Below are 21,650 nucleotides of genomic sequence, written 5' to 3'. Positions count from 1 at the left end.
TGAAAAATCATATTTTTATAATTTAAGATATAACAGGGCTACAGATGATTTTTTGCTTGGTCCCTAATATTTGACAGCTACTATTCGCCACCCTGCAAAAACGTCAAGACATTGGCCTACATCTTTCCGCATTCCCACCCCCAACCAACCGCCATATAGTGCTATATCCATGGTTCATCAAAGTAGTTGTTTGAAGGCGAGGCTAGAAATGCGAACAGGTCGTCATATGTATTAGGAAGCCAATCACTCCACTCAGATGATATAGCGTCAGGTCTAGGAAGCCTAGGCTGGCCTTCTGGCTTGTCTATATTTGCTGTTAATGAGGAATTGGCTATGGATTAGATTGCATACACTTACCAGTGTCCGCCTGGGTGGCAGCTGTTCGCTCACGGATTTTCTTTGCAATTCTTAGGCTATCGTCAACTATGGTAGCACTTGGATCCCCGCTATCGTTACTAAAATATTCCGATGAAATTTTGTCCTCTGCATGTCGAGATAAAAGTCCAATCATCCTTGCAGTTCGAAAGGGCTCGTCTAATTCCTCTTTCGACCAGGCCAAAAAGTTCTCGTACACTTCTTTTATCTTATTACGGGCCAAGGTTCGCTCTTGGGGCTGAGTATCACAACCAACAGCGAGAAATTTTGCCAAATACATCCCAGAGATGCATAAAACGCGGAAAAAGTGTTTTGGGTAATGCACTGTTTCAGCTCCATGCACTTGGAGCTCGTGAGACAATAGCTCTTCCGCTGGACGCTGTGGATAGCATGAACGTAAAGATGTATAAATGGTTGTAAGCTGTATGGCCACGTGAAAGCCTCTGTACCAAGCTGCCCACTCCTGTGTATTTGATGTTTCCACCTCTTTCGAAATTAACGTCAATGAAGGTATAGAACATAGGCGCAGTTTTGCAGCCAAGAAGTCGATATGGTATCGCTGAGAAACTCGGGTTTTAATATTGGCTCCTAAAGAATCTAGATCGCGCTCAAGAAGGCCCACCAGGGACATCTGCAACTGTTTCGTAGAGGAATTATCATACAGAGTCGTGAAGACCCGAATGGAATGTTGCTGTAACTCGCATCGCGCCCAAAATTCATCAGAAAAATGAGACTGAGTGTATGATTTGACAATTGGTAAACGCCCAGTGACGAGACTCATCGGTGGTGGAAAACCATAATCGGTTGCTAACCTAAATCAGTAGACACATTAATGGCCCCAATTCATACCACCTATAAAGGGAAATTAATCATGGAATCGTACTCTGTACTGATAACGAAACAACCTATCCATGATTTTAAATAACCAATTGACTGAGCGGATCTTTTGCCTTCGGTATGAATAGGCTCGTGGATGCCTATTTGCTGCACGGCTGAAACAGCAAGGTTGCAGTAATTCCAACTTGGATCGTCACACTGTCTTGCAACGGGCATCGGCCAGGTACAGAGCAGTAATAGTGCTTGAATTGTATATGTACAATCGATTGTTCGAACTACGTATTCGGAGAGTAGTCTGTGAAAAGCAGATTGCAGCTGTGGGAATTGTCGATTGAAAAGGGGGTGATTCCGTGCTGATATTAACAGAAGTGCCCAGAAAAGGACATCACTTGCTTGATAAATAGAAGTCGCGGATTTCTCAATGTCTATAAACGGGACGTGATCAGAATAATATTGTTGAAAGCTGTACTGGGTTAGCAGGATTCTCTTTTGTATCCTGGGATTCAAACTTGCTGCGCTAGAAGCTCGTTGACAATATGAGAGTCGAATTTCACACCGCTAAGCTCATAGGTCAAGATGGTGGTAGTTGGCATGCGGGTTTCGATAGGCAAGGGGGTATGAGGTACTGTATGTTTCGCGCTATCTGTTTCCTGGCTTTGGAATGCAGTCGTTGAGCTGGCACTATCGGCCGCAGAAGAATTTTTGTATGAATCTATGAGCCTCTTAAGCTCTTCTTTTTCTTCGATCGCCTTTTCTAAAGCCCTAAGGGCAGTAAAAAGGGTGGAGTGGTCATTAGAAAAGGTTGGTATATGAAGCGACTGAGACAATTACTGCTTACCCTCTAACGATTTGTCTCTTGAATCTTGGATCAAAAATGCATGCTTTTACTTGCCTCTCACATCTAGAACAAGGAGCTGGGAACCGCTGCTGTGCATCGCATCGCAGCTGACGGAGTAATGCAGTTAGTAAAAAGAATTGTGGCTCCCCGATATTAAAGGCGTGCTTAGAAAAGCATACCTTAACCTGCCGGCACGTTGTGCATGCCATGGAAGTGCGCGAAGCTCGCCTGGTGCCCGGCATTGTCGGTCCTGTAGATGAATGTTCCGATTCTATGCTAAGTTACAATGAAGAAGCGAGCCGAATTGCGTATTCGCTGTAGCTTGAAGAAGGCTACACGTGCTGCCGATTTTCGCTTGTCGGGCCGAATGGGAAATCCGGTAAGCCCGAGCGAAATTCGCTTCAAAGTCTTGCACACAGGGCAAAGTTGCTGATTGCTAGCAGTGATATTTTATATAACTAATGTCAAGTAACCAAATACTGTGAGATATTGTCATTTACATCAGTTTATCCTCCCGCCTTATGCTGATGTCATTAAACCACTGAAACATGGCATCTAACGCGAATGTCGGCAATGGGTTGGAGCCCCTCTGTCGCATCATTACTCCTATTGGCATGCTAGGGTATGGCTTCGACGAATTTGAGATCAAATATGCTCTGGAATCTTCAATTCAGAGCGGAATACCCGCGGCAATTATTTTGGATTCTGGCTCCACTGACTCTGGACCTGCAAAGCTGGCTCTCGGAACTATGACTTGTCCGCGTGCATCTTACGAAAGAGATCTGCGAAAACTTGTCGCTACGATAATAAAATATCGCTTTCCGGTGCTCATTGGATCAGCAGGAGGGGATGGAAGTAATGCCCACGTTAAGGAGCTTGTGGATATCGTGAAAGAAATATTAGCGTCGTCTGAATACAAGTAAGTATTTCATCTAATTAGAGTTCCTGCTGTTGCACCTACTGATTGTTGCGATCTGTTGCCTTCTAGCTCTACTCAGTTAAAGGTTATAGCAATATATAGTGACATCGACTGCGATCTTGTGCTAGAACGTCTTGAGGCGGGAGGCATCTCTGGGTGTGGTCCCTGTGTTCCTCATTTGACAGCCGAAGATGTAAAGGCCTCGAAGACTATTGTTGGACAAATGGGTCCGGAGCCTTACATACGAGCCATGGCTTCTCATCCAGATTTCGACATCATTATCGGTGGCCGGTCCTACGATCCAGCGCCATACGTTGCTTTCAGCGCTTATCATGCATTTAATCAACGTCATGGTCAAATACTTTCCCTGGATAGTCGCACATTAGGAGGATTCACTCATATGGGCAAGATAATGGAATGCGGTGGCCTATGTGCTACGCCTAAAAGCCCTTCTTGCCAGGCGACCATCTACCGAGATGGTACTTTTGATGTGAGACCCCTTATGCCCGGTGCTCTTTGCAGTCCTACTACCGTCGCAGCGCACACATTATATGAAAAATCCCGTCCAGATCGACTTTATGGGCCTGGTGGATATATTGATTTGTCTGCTTCCACATATACGACATTATCCGATAAATGCTCAGTCAGGGTTACTGGGACCACCTTTCACTCCTCGAAAGGCAGTGGCGACTGCTATACAGTGAAATTGGAAAGTGCTAAAATTATTGGATATCGAACTATGTTCATGGGTTCTTTCATTGATCCTATTCTTATTTCTCAGTTACATTCGCTTTTACATGGAGTGAAGAGCTATGTAACTCAGCAGCATTCCCATATCTCAGAAAAATGGGAGATTGGGTTCCATACGTATGGATATGACGAGGCAAATAAAACCGCTTATATGGGTAATATTTTTGTAGTTGCTGAAGCAGTCGCCGAGACACAAGCAACAGCAACCAGCATTGCTTCCACTGCGAGGGTTGCATGCATTCATGGACCATATGAAGGGCAGAAAGCAACGAGTGGCAATTTTGGTTTTGGATTGGGGGGGAAGGGGGAAATTGAGGCAGGTCCATGCGCGGAATTTTCGATTTATCATTTAATGGAACTAGAAGAGGAGGAGGAAGATGCCTTTGAAATCAATCAACAGGATAAGAGAGCGAAGAAACACCTATTTTCCTTTGAGGCTTTACTTATCGGAGTGGGAGATCGTGTCCAGCGCTGCTCTTCACGTCTGCATAATAACTTCACTTCAACTCCGGGGGATATGTTTCCGCAGCTTACCCCAGACGATGCGTGGCCAAACACGGCTGAGGTTCCTTTCATTCTTCCCCATACAGTCGGCGAAGCAGCAAAGGTCATAAGGTCAAAAAACGCTGGTCCATACGAAATTACATTTGACATAATCTTCAACAACAAGGAAACTTACGACTATGTCAGAAATACCGGCCTTCTTCAAACTGACTTAATTGCAAAGTTGTACAATCTCTCCGTTGATGACATTGTATATTGTGGGTTTTTCGACCAGGCTCTAGCATTCAAAGCCACGATTCCCCGCACCCGCAATGGAAAACCTGTTGCATCCGGCGGCTTCATGGAAGATGATGTTCATGGGTCACAGAGATATTTACCTCTTATGAATCTAAGACTAGACATTATGGGATAAATACCTACTTGAAGTTAATTAGACCTGCCAAGAGCAATAACTGCGATATAGAAGCGTTGTTTTCGAGAGTATGGGCTTTTTTTCTATGTAAGTAATTATATACTGATATATTGGTATTTACTGCTAGAAGGTATTCTGGGCATGTCGTCCTAGAAGAAAAGCTGAGAGAAAGGGCAATGTAGGTTTATTTCCCTTTATCCACTATTGTTACTTCTACCACACCTGGTCGTTATGTTGTTAGTCAATCAAGTATTTTTTTTTTAAAACGTATTAAAATCTCTGGTTTCAAATTTTAAAATGTATAGAATTTCCCGTTCGTGTTAACGATAATATCTGAGGCTCATTTGAGTTTGTCACCTAAGGAGGCGGTGTCGCCCTCTTCGTAGCTTTGGCGTATCTCTCCCGTGGCAACACCAAATACATTAAGTGACGCGAGGATAGACGACATACTGCATAACGGTGTGTTACGACGGTCTACTACTACAGAATATACATTGAAAAAAATATTATCTGCATCCTAACGGCTGTTACAATAAAGCCAATCTCTGCTAATCCATCAATAGAGCCCAACACCTCCCCGGCGACGGGAATTAGAAGGAGAATAACACAAAGTAAAGCTATGGTGAGTGCCTTACACTGTTCGACAGTAATTCCATTGGCTATCTTAACACTCTCAGACATTTGTTCTACAACGGACTGGAAAATGAGAGCTGGTACAGAATGAACCAAGTCTACGTAATCGGAGTAGTAAAATCAGACATCCATTGCTTCAAGAGTGTCCAACATGACCTCTGAAGACTGAGGATTTACTTGTAACTTTATATCTTTGACAACTTTAGGGTTGATAAAACCGGACTCGGAAGAGCCGCCAACATAGGGCATCCTTTAGTCCACAACGAGATTGTAAAAGTCATCTCCATCACCTAAATTATTGACTGACGCCCAATCGTGGAATTACGAATATGATTAGTGATTTTTGTCTATGTTCCAGAAGAACTATCTCCATATATAGATCCGCATAGAACTTGGTCTTGGCATTGTTAATCAGGTGGACAGCCATTGCCTGGAATATAGCCATGCCCTGCTTCGGAGTAGTATTATATTATTGGTATTGAAATGCTATCCATTGTGGAAGGCACAATATAGTCAAATGCACTGTATTAGAGCAAATAAGTGCTATATTATAGTGGATAAACGCTATATTATAGTGGTCAACGGTATACACGGTATGCCTATATGCTACCCTATACCCGCCCCGTTTTTCTTTTTTGGACACCAGGGACGCTTGCTTGGATAGCGGATAAGCTGTCTCTGTATTTAATATAGAAAGTAGTAATCAATTTTTGCTACCATTGGGTTACGTGGTTGGATGGTATTTAGACTCTCCTTGCTGTTGTGCGATTTTATCGTGCCTTCTCTTCTCACCTGGGCAATAGTCCAGCTTTCCGGAAGGCTCACGTAGTCGGTGCTCTTGTTGAGGCAGCCAAATCTCGCATTGTAAATCTGCTGCACTTCTCTCCGCTTACCTAGAATCGAGGTTAATCATTATGATCACAAGCTCCACTCCTGCCTCGACTTCCCTGATATTCAAGTCAGCTGCGACTATTTCCTCAAAGTCGGCTTGCAGCTTATCTCATATCACTACAATAGCCACCACGCTTACTTCAAAGTCAATTGTACATCTATAAGCCCACGAAGGTTTTCAACAGGGCCTTGAAATACCAAAACTGTTGCACATAAAGTTCAAAGCCAGGCATATCTTAGTTGCCAGCGATGCTGTGCATACTTGTAAGAATTATATGCTTGCTGTTATGTTTTCTAGAGTAATATTTATCTGTTCTCTCACAAGCACTTATCATGGTTAAGTAGGGTACAGAGGATTACATTTTTTTTTAGCTTGAGATGTTGTTACAATTAGAGTTTCGCTGCCCAGCGACTTGTTGGCATTCAACCGCCCAGTGCTCAGTAAGCAGCCACCATCGCTAGCATCCCGTTATATCCGACTTGACAACATTCATTTAAATAGCGCGTGAAAATCGATGCGGGCGCCCTAAATTGCGTGGAGGGGTCCCATAGGTGTGCCTCGACGCCTGTGCACAAAATTGATGACAATTGTAGTCATATATTGTTACAACCCGCCCTTGCTCTGTGAAGACGAAGCTCTTTCTTACTACGTCGCCCCTTTACGCCTATTCCGAGCTTTATAGAGGAATAATACACCATACTTCTCATTCCAATAATTTTACTTTCTACGGAGCTTTTGCTGCCGAAGTTTATCTTCCTCAGAGTCCTACACCGATATGCTCCAAGCGCGGAAAATCGATGAGTTTCCAAATCCAGCTGAAAAGCCCAAGGTTAAAGTGATTGTCCTTAGTTGCAGCAAGTGCGGATTTCTCCCTTTCTTCATTATGTAGAGAGATGCTCACATTCAGCATTGGACTATTAGAACTGGAACACTTGGATTATATCGAGCATTTAAAATACTTGGGTATAAACCCTATCATGCCGCAGAGTTTGTACGAAATCAAAATCACAGCCATAAGATCTTCTTCCAGGAGGCATTACTAGCCGAACACAACCGATTTTCTGGTCTTAAACCATATGGACGAGCTGAATTTGACAAATGGTTTCAAGATTATGATTCAATCATCGAGGTACCCTGTTACATGCTTACACAAATCCTCAGCGCGTATTTGAGTGATCCAAACGTCAAGTTTCTTTTGACCGAGCGGGATCCTGACAAATGGGTCAGATCATTTAACAAGCAAGTGGGTGGCATGAACGATTATCTTGCATCAGCTCCAATGGCCATCCTGAGATATTTTGACATCGGCCTATGGCATCACTGGCGATTCAACAGCCTAGTTTATGACTTATTTAGTGGGACGACAAAGCAAGGCCATTCTGAGAACGAGGAGATACTACGTCAGAACTATGCCAACTACAATAATTTGGTCAAGAAATTGATACCAGGGGAAAGACTACGAATTATTAAATTAGAGGAGGGCCTTGGATGGGATGAACTTTGCGACTTTCTTGAAGTTTCGAAGCCCAGCGTGCCATATCCAAATTTTGACAATCATATGGAGCTCAGAGATGCAATACTTAAGCCATTGATAACAAGAGCCTTGGTAAAACTTGCATTAGTAACTGCATCAGTTGTCGAAGTAGGGGTGGTATTATGCTGGAAGAAATGGACGTAATAAGGAGTCTAAAAAAAATATTGCTTGTTGCTGTATAAGATGTATTTCCAGAACTCCGTCAGCTACTCCACTCAAGCTACTGATTGAATGATTAAACTCATCTGATTGCGTCGCCTGTCTGAGATAATTTTCCGTCTCCATAGGAATTCCACAATGGATACAAGTAGTTCCCATAAATGCCGTGAATGGTGGATGAATCTGCGTAGGCTGTCGCTAGCTGCATCATTCTTGTGTTGACGTCTCCAGTCTTGCTTGTCAGGAGCTGTTTCCCCTCTTTAGATGGTGATATTGTCTTGACTTGTGCATTTTGAGTGATGATCATGAACCCTCTGCCAACTAACGGTAAAAATATTAGTATCAAACCATTATCTAATACAGTTAATTAGAGATAAGAGATGCATGTATCTGTTACATGTGACAGCAAAAGTAAATTGTAAAAATTAGGCACAAACTCAGAAGGTATATGGCTCAGTAAAATAACAATAATCCATGCACCTTAGAGTAGATATAATGATCACCTATCAACTTGAAGATAATTTGGAATTGTCTACTAGATATTTCAGTATATTCCACTAAACGAATGCATACTCAGACTAAATAGAACAAAAGGATATTTGTCAATAGATCTTAAATTACGAATTTCTTCAGTCCACTCATCTTTGGTTGGTTATTGACCCCGCAAATCTTCTATTAATAATGAGCCAGAAATTCCAGGCTGGTAGCTAGAATCTATCCGTTGCGTATCCGAAGGGCCAACGGTAATCGGAGTTAACTGTGGAGACAGCTGCTAATCATGGAAAAGTTGCGTGATTGTCGGAGCTAGCTATTAGTTCTTACCGTCTATTAATCGCCTTCGACGTCTGTAACACGGCACTTCTGGAATATTGCAGAAGAGAATATCTGGCTTCATCCCCACATCCTGTAGCTCATGGGGAAGATCGGCCTGTTTTAGGATGCCGTGGAAGAAGAGTTGTTCTTAGGCACATTTCACCTTCTTGCGGTATACTTATTCCTGGGGACTTAACTTGGCCAACACGAGGATTCAGTACTGGGTATAAATTACAGAAATTTTGATACATGTATCCACGAGTCGCTTGAATGATCCCAGGATTGCTCTCTTTTCTTACTATGAAATTTGCCATAGTTAAAGCGCGTTCCTCTACGATGCGAAATTTTTGACGTTCCCATCCCGGAGCCAGGGCCAGATGAAGTCCTGCAAACGTCATATACTGCGCCAGCAACCCTCGCGACTGGAAAGCCCCAGATCACCTCATTTCCGATATTGAGATAAACCAGGGGAATGAAATGTCTGGAATTATCGAAACCGTATGAAGCAATATATACGAGTTTCGGAAAGGCGATCGAGTTGCGGCAGCGCATCCTATGCAGACAGAGAATAGCACTTATGCGGAGTATTCGACTGCGCTTGTGAATACATGTTTTTTATTGCCGCCAATTATCTCATTTGAAGGTTGGTTACAAACAAGCAACTCAAATATCGGCGATGCCTTGCTCATGTACGAGGCTAGTACTATACCATTTGCTTTGTGCACAGCGGCAATAGGCTTATACCAACGTCTTAAAATACCGTTTTCAACATTGCCGGAGAGTTCACAAATCCAGCCTTCCCTCATTATTTACGGATAAGGCTCTTCCATTGGAGTTTTTATACTGAAACTGGCAAAGATGGGACGCTTCGAAAAAGCCATAGTTGTATGTGGATCTGGAAGGCCATGCATAGAGTCTCTTGGCGTGGTTACAGATTTCGTTGACAATCGGAATTGCAACGTCGTTCATAATCTGAAAGCTGCTCTTGCAGGCAAAAGATGCCTTCACTCTGTTGACACCGTCAATGACAGCAACAGTTTTCGACATCTATAAGAAGTGTTGGCGCCGGAAGGAGCTCGTATGTCTGTATATCTGCCTCGTGTAGATTACAGCTGCATTCCGCCTTGGATTTCTATTGGCATCACTTTCTTCAGCACAGCCCACGGTCAAGTGACCCCGATTAGCAGTGGGGTATACAAGGAGGACGTAGATTTTGCGTTTGCTTTATTCCGGCTTGTAGGTCGATGGATTGCTGAGGGCAAAATGAATGGGCACCCATACGAGATTTTGCCGCGCGGGCTAAGGTCTGTTGAGGAGGGATTAAAGATATTGAAGGAGGGTAATGTAAGCTCCGATAAGCTCATATATAGAGCTGCAGGTATCCCTTGCATTCAGTCTGTATAGTCTTGAAATAGCATATCTGATTCTATTGGTGATCCACACGTTTCGTCTATCGGGGAAAAAAAAAGATCTGCTCTGAATTTGTCGGCTCACATGTACTCTCGTTACCATTAAAGCGGCTGCTATATGCAGTATAATATTGGTCCTCTTGATAGGCTATTCTCTTGAGAATATGTACTTACTTTGTAGGTTTCCCCCCACCCCCCCGACTGCTGTAAAGAGGAGCCTTAAGTCTAAGTTCTTAATGTTACATTTTTAACCTCTTCTTTCCGATACGTATCCGGCACGCTAAAACCAGATCTGGTGATCCTAAACAGATCAAAGAGGATACGTGTAATCAAAAGACAAACGTAAATATATCATCGTAATCAAGTGAATCAAATATGCAGGAAGGATAATTTTTATAAAAGCACCCTGGATTCTAACCGGATGCCTGTTGAAGCAATTCCCATCAGTTTTAACCAGTCGCGTCAATCATTCACTTTCTCCAACATGGATCTAACTCCCGCCATTCATCCTAATCACCAGAAGCTCATTGATCGCGCTAGAGAATTCTTTACTGAAGTCGAAGACTTGTAAGTATTCGTCTTTTAAAAAGGGCATTTTAGCTGAATATCAAGCTTCTCATAGAACACCAGGCAAAGACCTTGAAGCCAAGCTGAACCGAGACTATGGCCCTGGGAATCCATACTACGACGATTTCTGTTTCTTGATACGACAAGCTCTTGCAAATAACGAGGGTTGGGTTGCAACTGATGAGATAGATGGCTCAAAGTACCGCCGTACCAGAATTAGCACTCCGTCTGAGTCGAACCGCTTCTTCAGCATTACGACCGTTTACATGGAAAGCGATAAAGAATACCGGGGCCAATATCACCTTCATCCTTACGGAGAAATCAATTGTGTCGTCCAATTAGATTCATCGGCCGAGCTAAAGGGAATGTCAGGGTGGCAAGGCGCTGGCTGGACGTCTCCAGGGCCCGGTACTCATCATTATCCTGAGGTCCGCGGAGGCGCTCTGGTAGCACTTTTTTTCCTACCGGCCGGCCGGATATCGTACAAATTGGTAAAGCCGGGAGATCCGCAGCCAATAGCTATTTAATCGGAAGCTATGTAGATATGGGGGTCAGAGGTCCAGGTCTTGGGCTTACTGAGGAAAGCCCCGCATTAAATAAGCATTGTACATAGTATTAATAAACAATTTCAACAATTCAAGAGTTCTAGCTTAATACTGCAACGTGACCGAAATTATTGTTTCTTTTGCTTTTTCTTTCAACTCTTGAACACTCAGTCCTGTTATCGCAATGCCACCTATAAGAGTATCAGAAGGCCGAAGACGAGTTGCGAAAGCCTGCATCCTTTGTCAGACTGACAAGAAAAAGTGCGATGGCCTCTGTCCCTGTGGGCAGTGTATCAAGCGCGAGCGATCTACCTCGTGTGCTTATTCATCTCACAAACGCCTATACGGACGTCAGCGGCGATGGCCAAAGGATGTAGATATGACCATTCCTGTGCCTACCCAGAATGATGTGGTAGAGGCAGAAAACTCACCTTTTGGGCGTACCAACTTGGAAAGCCGGCGGCCCCCCGGGCATGGCCATGACGAGCGAAATAGTCCAGTGGGCAAATATATCGTGATCCCAAAGCTTCCCAACACCATGCGTGATACGAAAGGACGAGAAAGTATGTGACCAACAATGCTCTTCAGTATTTTTCTGCGAAAAAGGAGAAGGTCTATATGTACAACTGCTAACTATGTCTTGTAATGTTTTAGTGTATCTTGGAGACTGCGCAGCGCTCTCTTTCCTACAAAATATACAAGAGCTCATTCAAGGCGAACAAGAGCTCGCCAATGCAGCGAAAGATCTCTCCTCTTTATCAGTGTTGGAAGAGGTTGAATCGACGGATAGCGAAAGCGTTCTAGCTTATAGCAATGCTAATCTCAGTGACTTGGAAGCTCTGGTGAGGGCATTCTTCACTTCGGTACTAATTCCCTTTTTTCACGTAGCTCCTACATTCCATGAACAAAATTGAGCGTAAAGGGTTGACTGGTATTAACAAAAAAATTGGGTACAGACATGTGGTATCCTTGACATTATGGACCGGTCGACAATTGACGACTTACTTAGTCGCTGGATTAGTGGAAATATTTCAGTCACGAGCAGTAGCGCCGCTCTACTATACCTTGTGCTTGCATATGCGGCGCAGGTGCGCAGCGAATCTGCACAGGACACTCATCGATCACAATCATTCTTCTATCATGGTCGACGAATCGCGCTTATAGAGCTGACGGAGTATCCTACCATGGAAACTGCCCAAGCTTTCACGTTGATAAGTTTGTATATGCTTGGCTGTTGTCGGCGCGATGGAGCGTATTTGAACCTGGGTATTGCGATTAGTGCAGCAAAATCTCTGGGATATCATCGACCAGAAGCTGCTTTCTCTCAGTGTGAAGAGGATAAACGGTTAAGGTAGGGATGCGCTCCCATGCGAAGTATACGCCGCATTGATACTGAGATACATGGTAACTTAGGAAGCGAATATGGCGTACTTTGTGCTATCACGATTTATTTTTTTGCGCAATGATGGGCCGCGCCCCATTGACATCTGATACAGACTCATCAGAAGAGCGAGACACGCAGCGACCTGACCCGAGCCACCCCGATAAATGTCAGCAACTTGGACTTTACGAATCGGCGCGAGCTTTTTCCATTCTAAAACAAACAGTGCTAGAAATATACACAAAACATTCAGCACCGCTACAGTTGCTTCAAAATCTTTCTCGACAGCTTCGTGAAATGGGAACAGAGCTACCTATTGAACTTCGCAGTATCAATCCTTCCGCATTTCCAGAGCATAAATGTCCCAAGACTAGGCAGCTCATAATAAGGAATGCTAGTGTCGCCTGCAGTTATTATTTCAGTATGATGCTGCTGACAAGACCATTTCTCATCGCCTGTATCAGGGCTAAATATGATAAATCGCCAGGGGCGCCTCAAAGCTGCGAGCAGCGTGCCAGTCATGAAGATTCCTCGAAGGCTGACACCAGTATTATATTTGGTGCTATGACCTCATATGACACTGCTCTCAAGGCAATCCGGCTTCTTCATGAGCTGTATCTGTCTGGGATACTCTACAATAATATGCCTCTTGTTGTGTGAGTGACGAATATAATGCGTAAACTACACAAAACACTTAGGCACCAAACTTACTAATGTTGTACGAGTAGTGCATGGGTATTTGTGTCGGCATTAACCGTTTGCGCCGCCTACTTCGGCCGGTTAGGCGATGCAACAGAATGCGAACTTGCAATTTACAAAGCAAGTGAGGTGTTGCAACATTTCATGGGACACAGCCCACAGGCAAAACAGTATGATCTTATTTTGAAAAGGCTTTCCCGGGTTGCATTAGGGTGCATAAGTGCGTCGGGAAATCAACTTCGCAGCAATGAAGGGCTATTTTGGTCCGACTTATTTAGGTTAACCCCAGCGCATCTTTATCACTTTAAGGACGAGGAAGAGTTTCTTGGTTTGAGTGCTGGCATACAAAACGGATTGGCCTTACCAGAAGGAAGTTGCCCCGTCGCATCAATATCTAGCCCGCCGCAGTGCGCCACGCGCCTACATCCTCATTTGGATGACATTTTTTATTTTCCAGATGGGGCTTATAAAGATTTTTCTAATTACATTCTCATGGCTGAGGGCCTACTTTTGGAACAAGAGAATTCTTTTTTTTAATATTTAGGTTTCTAATTATAGAATTATTAACATCAAGGGCGTTATTGGCAAATCCTATTAACTCCTTAGCCCCTATTACAAAATGATGCAAAGCTGGTTATGTAGTAGGTGTACAGACGCAAAAACGGGGTTGTTGGCAGAACAGACTTGCTAAAAGTACTAAGTGCCAAACCTAGAAGTTTATGGATAGTATTACAACATCAGCCAACAAACGTCGAAAGCGAAATTCCATAACGTTAATTTATGTATGTGTTACATAATTGGCAATCCAATCCTATTTACTAGAAATGAGGTTAGAGGTTGCGTAAGGGTTAGTTAACTATGGTACCCTGCTGAATACCAAGCAAATTTATTATCAGCAGATCGCCATCCAATCAGTGTTGAAAGCGAAATTCCTTACGCTATGTTATATCTGCGTGCTAAGTGATTGGTAAGATGATCCTACACCCTGGTTATATGGATCAGATGTTGGTTTAGAACCGGTAATGAGAGGGTATTTTATGGAGCTATATGGGTTAGCAGTAATATTTCCTTTGTGAAAAAATATAAAAGGACCATATTTAGAAGCCGTTGTGAAAAATATGTAACGTTTCTTTCGTTGAAATTTAATTATTGATTTAAATAACACTTGAAAAATATTATTTCAAGCCCGCTATGACTTCAATCGCACCTTTTTACCACGACACAACGTCCTATGATGTGATGAACCGATTCAAAGATCAAGCTAAAGGCAAGACTTGTAAGTTCATTGAGCGTTAAAATTAGTCTTGAACGCACAATAGTTTTAACATACCTATGTGAAGATGTTATTAGTGGTCCTAGCGCAGGTAGCCTCGGTGCTGCTGCTTCTCGCGGTCTTATCCTCGACTCTCCCAAGCGTGTTATACTCGTTGGTCGATCGCAATCGAAGATCCAACCGGTTATTGATGAGCTCACTGTTGAATATTCATCAGTCCACATTTCGTATATTCGCGTTGACTTAGCCGACAACCAAGCAGTGTATAAAGGTGCACAAGAAATCAAATCTCTCACAGATGAAATCCATGGGTTGATTAATAGTGCTGGCATTATGGCTCCAGCAAAATATCATACATCAAAGGATGGCATTGAGATGCAATTTGCATCTAACCACGTTGAGCATTTCTTATTAACGAATTTACTCATGCCCGATATTAAGAAGGCACAGGGTGTTGTAACCAATGTCGCTAGTGGTGCTTACCAGGTTGCCGACCCAGACTTCGAAGATAATAATTTCAATGTGAGAAGTCTCTAAAGTGCTATCATGAAAATACTCCTTGCAGTAATTAGACTAAATCTAAACATTGCAGGACGGCAAAACATACAATCCATGGGTGGCTTATGGTAGATCCAAATGCGCCAATATTGCCTTTACTGTTGCGCTTGCAAAACGGCTTATTGGATCCGGCTGCGCTGCCTTCTCTGTCAATCCAGGCTGTAAGTCCATGACACAATAAGACATTGAGTAGTAGCTGGTCTTATTTATAGTAATAGACGTCGAGGATACTCCTCTGCAGAAGAATTCCGGCATCACTTCTACCGATATGGCGGCAGGCTTTAACCTTGCGGCCCAGAGAGGTGAGTATCGCCAATCCAATCACCATCCTATGTGGCAAAATCACGTAGCATAAACTAAAAGAGGAAATTCTGCGCTCAAATTAATATTATAAAATAGGCGTAGTCGCAACTGAAATATCTCCGAGAACTATCGAGCAAAGCGCAGCAACGATGATTTTATCCGTCCTAGACACGAAACTTCGGGGTACGCGTGAATCCTACTATAATTCTTTGATTAGATATGAAGCTTATAATAATCGGGAACAGAGTATTCTGGAGCATACCTTGAGTATTGCCAAGTCGGTAAACCTAAGGAATACGCTACGAGGGTGGAAATTGCTGAGCAGCTGTGGATGATAAGCGAGAGTCTTGTTGGAGAGAAATTCTAAGAGTTATGAGGTTCAATGGAGGAGCCTTCCTCTTAAAAGGATTAACAAGAAGTCTCCTTACTTTCCCCGTAAGCTAGCCTCATAAAGTCTATATCAAGGACAGATTGATGCCTTTATACTCTGGATAAATTTATATACTTGGCATCAGCTCTTCAACATCCATATCTGCTTGTGATCTACTAGTTTACTCTATTCTGAATATCAGGTTCCAATGGTTTGATAGCCCTTAGTTGTACGAGTGAAGTTTCGACTGCTTCCTAGAGGCATATCTTCATTCTAGCGGCATTAGGTTTGGTGACAAAAGATAGGTTGGTTGGTACACCATGAAGGGTCCATCGTAATAATCTTCCGATTGACCAATCTCTGGCCGGTTCAAAACAACAAGACCATCCAATACGCAACATGGCCAATACATGGCCAAAGCAACAGCCTCGGGCATTAAGCTTTTTATCCCGCGCACGCTTCTCTCTACAACCTCATACCTCCCTTTGCCATTGAGCCACCATACCTCCTGGCCTAGCCAATGACCACTGAAAGCGAACTTCCATGGATCAGTCAGAGGAATCCAGGTAATCAGGACTGGCCCACTGACTTCTAGCTGGGGTGAAAAAAATGTAGGTGAAAATCCTACAAGCTTTAAGGACGGCTTATCTTAATCTTCTCAAGCAGAATTAACCTAGGGGTGTGTGGGTTATGATGCTCTGGTGAACGTCCGAGGCTCCTCTCCGTCGGTTTGTTACACCGTTCGGCGCACCCCTTTACTACTATGTGTAGTGAGATGACTGCAACCAACTTCTCTTGTCAGGTGATAACAGACTTTTCTTTAATTCTATCGTCTATACTGCTTAGAAAAGGATTGATAATGCTTCGCTTCTTGTTGTGACATATAATTCTCAAAGATTTCGGCAAGTCATAAGACTAGGTAAATATTAAGCATGTTATATTCGACAGCTTCAACCGAAAAAGGCTCCGGATCATGCATAAGATTCTTCGCATCTAGAAGTTTTTCTACCTCCGTCATACGCCATGTTGATTTTTATCCCCAGATTAATGCCGGTATCCTTGCATGTCTTTGATTGTGCGGCAATCGTACCAACCTTCTAACGAGACAGACGAAATCGTGCTATATGAGAATATACAAGCTTCAGAGTTGATTCTAGTCAGCTTTGGAGAGAACTCAACTCTGCAGTGAGCAGGCTTCTCTATGAGGAAGTACTGTATATTACGGGTTGGGAAACAGTCCTCCAGACCCAACGACGTCTGTTTTTCAATGTTTGAATGGAACTTAGTTTCGTGACATAATGAATAAATTTGAAGGTTTTCACGGCTTCAACTTAGGTCATCAATTCAGTACAATCTCGAGTAATAATTTCCTTACGCACCCGGTGGAACAGTCCATATTGATGTAGAAATTATACTTGTACAAGGGTAGTTTGCCAACGGAGAAAATTACCTCTGTACTTGATAAAAATATCTACAATTTCTTCAAGCCCCAGTCTCGCCATCACTTTCCATTGCTGCTTTTCCAACAAAAGCCCTTCCAGGACTTCCACCTTTAATCCACTCCTCAGGTTTAAAGAGATCGAACATGCCAACCTGTTGTAATGTGGGTATGGCTGCTCGTAGTGCTGGCTCTATTTGCCTTCTCTGGGTTTCTTCGCTTGCGTCATAAGTTTTAATATTCACAAGTAACGCTCCTACAGTGCCTGTCGGAACTTTCTGTCCATTTGGAAGCGTTACTATTGGAAACGCATTTGCATTCGTACCAAGCGTTTTATTGTTGATGCTTTGTAAATCGTCGATGTTCTTAGCTGGCTCCATGTTACCGCACTAGAGGTTGGAGGGCGTATTGCAAAAAAAGAGGTAATGAATCTTGAAGAATTGAAGTCTACAACAGCAAAGACTTTTTGTAACAGGTGGGAGATGTTGTTGGATCAAGTAGCGCCTGTGAAAGCAGCTTGCGTTATATTTATACGAAACTGCTTCGCTGCAACTAATACACCGCCTTTGTATTACTCCACTCCAACGTAAGTTCTTAGATCAGCTAAGGGCAAGCAGGAGCTCTATTCCGTAATTGCCGCGAAATTCTCGATAATGTTTTAACTTGTTATATTTTAGCAATATGCGCGCTTGAGTCTAGATTACTGCACAGCCTCCAGGGTGAGGCAAAAAGTCCCAACACCCTGCCTGCCAGGCTACAGTGTAATGCAAAATGTTCTTAGCCCCTGTATAACCCCTTGTTTACGCTTAGCTATATTCGGCAATAATCATGCCGCTGCTTTTAGAATAAAAATAAGCCAAGCGGGATGCAAAATGTTCTTGGCCCCTGTCAAGTACTTAGATTTAGCCCTAACCGCATGTAGTAGTAAGAATAGCGCTGCTTTTAGATCACTATAGCACTTGCTGTAGTTTAGTGCATAGCTTACTACAAGTATAATAGCAATACCTGCGCTATAATAAACCACTTATACCACTAAAATATAGCGCTTGTTTTTAATGCTGTCTTATAGTAAGTTAGTGGCGTACTATATAGTGGGCCGATTACTATATTATAGCAGCATAAGCGCTATAATATAGCGGTATTATAGCGGTATTAAAACAGCGTTTTTCTACTACTAAATGCAGTTAGACTTAAATATAAGAACTTAACAGGGGCTAAGAACAATTTGCGTTTTACTGTATGTATAATATAGCACCTGATCCGCTAAAATTAATAAATAATGCGCTATAGTTCAGCAAGTAATTAACTGTAAGTAAATATTTTAACTAATATAAATATAAAATACAGCACTGTTTATTAATGCTTAACTTGCTATAAGTTAGCCAATATACTGCAATATTATAGTATATAGTATACTGGACTATATTCAATAGAATACTATTAATAGTTTAGATTCAGAGTGAATAAAGCAGCGCTACATATATAAAATTCTTAATTAGCCTAGACTATTTCCCTAGTAATTAAGTGCAGCCTGGCAGAGTGTGAGGACTTTCTGCCTCGTTCTGCAGTTCTAATAGAGGGACTAGCCTAGTGGCTTGACAAGGCTTTGCAGCCTGTCTTCCCTATAATCCTTTACAGCGTTAGCTTCATTATCTGGTATGACATAACAGTGGAGGCGATCCTATCCGTCAAGGCTACGGACCCACCGGAGCTGATTGCAAATTTGGCTGTATGGCTAGCTAGTGTCTAGTCGAACTCCTCGAGAGGCGCTTTCCCTTCGGTGGGTTGGGATATATAGGATTAGTTAATGTGAAAAGGTAGACTATAGATACTCTGAGCTTGCTACGCCTGATTCTAGACGGCTGGTCCATCGGATTTGCCAAGATAAAATGCAAATGGTCTATTACTGCGTAAGAGCATTATACAATTATTCAAAATGAAAGCGACGAGATTCCAAGTATTTTTTCCGTATGTAACGTGTCTTGCACTCCAAGTAAAGGATATTTAAGTTAATGGCAAAGGGCTTTCCTCCCAAATCTTGCCAATCTAACTTCTACTAGGAGTTTGCAGTATATCTTTGGCTAAATTTAAGCTTTATTCATACATAGCTCAGATTTATTAGTATACGAGGTGCCGGCCCAAGCTCTCTCAGTCCAATATATAGGTTTATGCAAGGCTAAGATGCTAGCTATGGATCGTGTTTCGCTGTGATACTTTCTCGAGTAATTTTTTGACTATGAAAATAATCTTCTATTGCAAAAATGCGAGTAATTTAGCAAAACCATTAACCAGAAGAACCTTTAAAGCAGCTTCTCAACCCAGGCGTCATTAGCTGTGACAGCTGACTTGAGCTCAGCTCAGGTTAGCACAGTAGTAGTCCGTGGCTATTGCACCACTAGCGCGTAAACTTAAACGACACGCATCATTCAACGCACGGTTCTACCCTTCGCGAGCGCTCTTTGAATTCGAAGGTCAAAACCACGATTGCTCCCAGTCTTTTTCATGGATATCGATCAACATGGGTTATGCATCCTCAAACCGCGGCATTTCGGCCCTTCACAACAGTTAGAAGGACTGGATAAACTTTGACACCATGCCCCCTCAGTGCTCGAACTCACCCTCGAACTCGCCTTTAGATTCACCCTTGAACCCTCAGCCAAAGAAAGATGGCAAGGATGACTGGGAGACGGGCCAGTCTCGGGCGCCAGAACAACGCCTTTGTACTCCGGGGTATATATGCCCAGTTCGCGAGCGCATGAAACATTTTACCTGGGCTTGGTTTGCGGTCACAATTAGCACTGGGGTTCTCGGTCTTCTCTTTAAGAATACTCCTCACCGTTTTAGGGGACTCGACACTATTGGCAAGGTCGCATTCATCACGGCCATCGTCATGTTTGTCCTTTCCATCGCTACGATTACCTACCGCTTCGTCAAGACGCCTCGGGGACTGAGAACGAGCCTAGTACATCCGACAGAAAGTCTGTTCTTTCCGGCGTTTTTGCTGAGCATTGCTATTATCCTCGCTAACTCAGCTATCTACGGCATTCCAGCATGCGGCTCTTGGCTACCTGTAGCCCTTCGAGTGTGCTTCTGGATCTACGCAGCCTTGGCTCTATTGTCGGCCGTAATTCAGTACACTGTGGTGTTCAACGGTGCCAAGCTCTCCATCAAGTCTATGAGCCCCCTTTGGACTTTTCCTATCTTCCCTACGTTGTTGACAGGAGTTTTGGCATCCACAATCGCGCCTTCGCAACCACCCTCGCAACGGCTACCCATTCTCGTTGCAGGAGTTACTTATCTAGGCCTAGGTTTCAGCGTCGCTTTTGTGCTGTACTCGCTGTACCTATACCGGCTCACGCAGGAGGGGTTCCCAGCTCCGCCTATGCGACCGGGCATGTTCATCGCTGTCGGCCCCCCGGGATTCACAGCAACGGGCCTGATTGGTCTTTCTAGATCCATCCCGGCAGACTACGCCTATTTCGCCAGAAATCCTGCCGCAGTGGACATTTTGCAGGTGATGGCGCTGTGGATCGGCATATGGATATGGGCCGTGGCCTTCTGGTTTTTCTCATTTAGCGCCATTGCACTCACTATGGGTATCCTTGAGCACCGCATCCGCTTCTCCATGGCCTGGTGGGCACTCGTTTTCCCCAACACGGCCTTTACTCTTGCTACGAGTCTTATCGGAGAAGAACTCGATAGCGAGGGAATCAAGGGTGTGGCAAGCGCAATGACAATCTTGATTGTTCTTGGGTGGTTCGTGGTGGCGTTTTCACACATCCGTGCTCTGGTACATAGTAAGGTTCTATGGCCCGGCCGAGATGAGGATTTCGGACACTATCACCCTGATAAAAGTGGAAGCCATCGAGTATAGTTTATTTTCCCGAATATATATCTTGGAGGAATCTTTACATTGCACACAGGTTACAATCAGGGTTCAAGTGTCTACCTTTTTCTAAGCATTTCCATTTCACCACTTCTGTCTATTCCGAGGTGTCTGTATAGTCAACTTAACAATATTTGTGTTTCCAACTTCGCCGCGTTATTTCCAACAAGGACATTACCGCATAGAACTATAATATATTACCTATATTAGGTAAATTTAACTGGTTTATTATACAGCGTGTTTAATCCACGACTTCGGCATTGGTCCACTACAAGAACAATCTTCAGGAAGCAATATCCATGATTTAACCGAGGTTGAACTTTGTAAAACATCACATTTTTAATTTTCATGCATACTGTAATTGAAAAAATGTAAATATTTGTCGCATACGATTTTGGCTTTTTTTTCTAAGACCGAATAGACATTATAGTAGTAGCCGCGTAGTTCGCAAAGGTTGACGCACGCTGCCTGTCTTAAGACTAGCGTATTGTAACGTATACAGTTTGAGGACTGTCTATGAACATTATCAGGAAGATAATTTCTTGTCTATACAAA

At 43.2% G+C, this 21,650-nt stretch overlaps 7 protein-coding genes across 8 annotated transcripts; 5 read left to right on the top strand and 2 right to left on the bottom strand.

The window, feature by feature from the left end:
- Position 1: 1 nt before the first annotated feature.
- TrAFT101_002345 (uncharacterized protein) lies at positions 2-2,301 on the bottom strand. Of its 2 annotated transcripts, none has more exons than XM_066126578.1 (5): positions 2,051-2,301; positions 1,726-1,974; positions 1,259-1,675; positions 358-1,187; positions 2-304 (listed from the first exon to the last, which is right to left on the bottom strand). In XM_066126578.1, exons 1-5 carry the CDS (start codon positions 2,290-2,292, stop codon positions 162-164), a joined length of 1,881 nt encoding a protein of 626 aa, XP_065982680.1. In that variant the 5' UTR covers positions 2,293-2,301; the 3' UTR covers positions 2-161. The 2 variants fall into 2 exon arrangements, with proteins under 2 accessions (XP_065982680.1, XP_065982681.1); XM_066126577.1 differs by having other exon boundaries at positions 1,726-2,157; positions 2,230-2,301.
- A 237-nt stretch (positions 2,302-2,538) lies between these two features.
- Positions 2,539-4,776, top strand: TrAFT101_002344 (uncharacterized protein). The gene is made up of 2 exons (XM_024904745.2): positions 2,539-2,969; positions 3,039-4,776. The coding sequence occupies exons 1-2, from the start codon at positions 2,599-2,601 to the stop codon at positions 4,633-4,635; spliced, it is 1,968 nt and encodes a 655-aa protein (XP_024754455.2). The 5' UTR covers positions 2,539-2,598; the 3' UTR covers positions 4,636-4,776.
- Positions 4,777-10,559: 5,783 nt separating this feature from the next.
- Positions 10,560-11,169, top strand: TrAFT101_002343 (uncharacterized protein; the record flags this gene model as incomplete). Its single annotated transcript, XM_024901509.2, has 2 exons — positions 10,560-10,642; positions 10,698-11,169. 2 exons carry the CDS (start codon positions 10,560-10,562, stop codon positions 11,167-11,169), a joined length of 555 nt encoding a protein of 184 aa, XP_024754801.1.
- Positions 11,170-11,371: 202 nt separating this feature from the next.
- TrAFT101_002342 (uncharacterized protein) lies at positions 11,372-13,841 on the top strand (the record flags this gene model as incomplete). Its single annotated transcript, XM_066126576.1, has 5 exons — positions 11,372-11,750; positions 11,842-12,029; positions 12,144-12,538; positions 12,601-13,224; positions 13,297-13,841. The coding sequence occupies 5 exons, from the start codon at positions 11,372-11,374 to the stop codon at positions 13,802-13,804; spliced, it is 2,094 nt and encodes a 697-aa protein (XP_065982679.1). The 3' UTR covers positions 13,805-13,841.
- A 617-nt stretch (positions 13,842-14,458) lies between these two features.
- Positions 14,459-15,768, top strand: TrAFT101_002341 (uncharacterized protein; the record flags this gene model as incomplete). Its single annotated transcript, XM_024904685.2, has 6 exons — positions 14,459-14,543; positions 14,608-15,062; positions 15,133-15,259; positions 15,317-15,400; positions 15,498-15,584; positions 15,647-15,768. 6 exons carry the CDS (start codon positions 14,459-14,461, stop codon positions 15,766-15,768), a joined length of 960 nt encoding a protein of 319 aa, XP_024754803.2.
- A 1,290-nt stretch (positions 15,769-17,058) lies between these two features.
- Positions 17,059-17,750, bottom strand: TrAFT101_002340 (uncharacterized protein). The gene has a single exon (XM_024909124.2). It carries the CDS (start codon positions 17,587-17,589, stop codon positions 17,254-17,256), a length of 336 nt encoding a protein of 111 aa, XP_024754804.2. The 5' UTR covers positions 17,590-17,750; the 3' UTR covers positions 17,059-17,253.
- Positions 17,751-19,743: 1,993 nt separating this feature from the next.
- TrAFT101_002339 (uncharacterized protein) lies at positions 19,744-21,209 on the top strand. The gene has a single exon (XM_024902895.2). The coding sequence runs from the start codon at positions 19,803-19,805 to the stop codon at positions 21,081-21,083; it is 1,281 nt and encodes a 426-aa protein (XP_024754805.2). The 5' UTR covers positions 19,744-19,802; the 3' UTR covers positions 21,084-21,209.
- Positions 21,210-21,650: the final 441 nt, after the last annotated feature.

Source organism: Trichoderma asperellum, chromosome 2 (assembly GCF_020647865.1).
Source record: "Trichoderma asperellum chromosome 2, complete sequence".
NCBI classification, from domain to species: domain Eukaryota; kingdom Fungi; phylum Ascomycota; class Sordariomycetes; order Hypocreales; family Hypocreaceae; genus Trichoderma; species Trichoderma asperellum.
This window is presented reverse-complemented; position numbering and strand designations above follow the sequence as displayed.

Bases quoted from the DNA above. Each gene is read 5' to 3' on its own strand.
- TrAFT101_002345 (XM_066126578.1), bottom strand. From the start codon at position 2,292: ATGCCGGGCACCAGGCGAGCTTCGCGCACTTCCATGGCATGCACAACG. The intron at 1,975-2,050 runs GTAAGCAGTAAT...TACTGCCCTTAG, and splicing joins AAGAGACAAATCGTTAGAGG to GGCTTTAGAAAAGGCGATCG. The intron at 1,188-1,258 runs GTACGATTCCAT...CTACTGATTTAG, and splicing joins TGTTTCGTTATCAGTACAGA to GTTAGCAACCGATTATGGTT.
- TrAFT101_002344 (XM_024904745.2), top strand. From the start codon at position 2,599: ATGGCATCTAACGCGAATGTCGGCAATGGGTTGGAGCCCCTCTGTCGC. The intron at 2,970-3,038 runs GTAAGTATTTCA...GTTGCCTTCTAG, and splicing joins TTAGCGTCGTCTGAATACAA to CTCTACTCAGTTAAAGGTTA.
- TrAFT101_002340 (XM_024909124.2), bottom strand. From the start codon at position 17,589: ATGGAGCCAGCTAAGAACATCGACGATTTACAAAGCATCAACAATAAA.
- TrAFT101_002339 (XM_024902895.2), top strand. From the start codon at position 19,803: ATGCCCCCTCAGTGCTCGAACTCACCCTCGAACTCGCCTTTAGATTCA.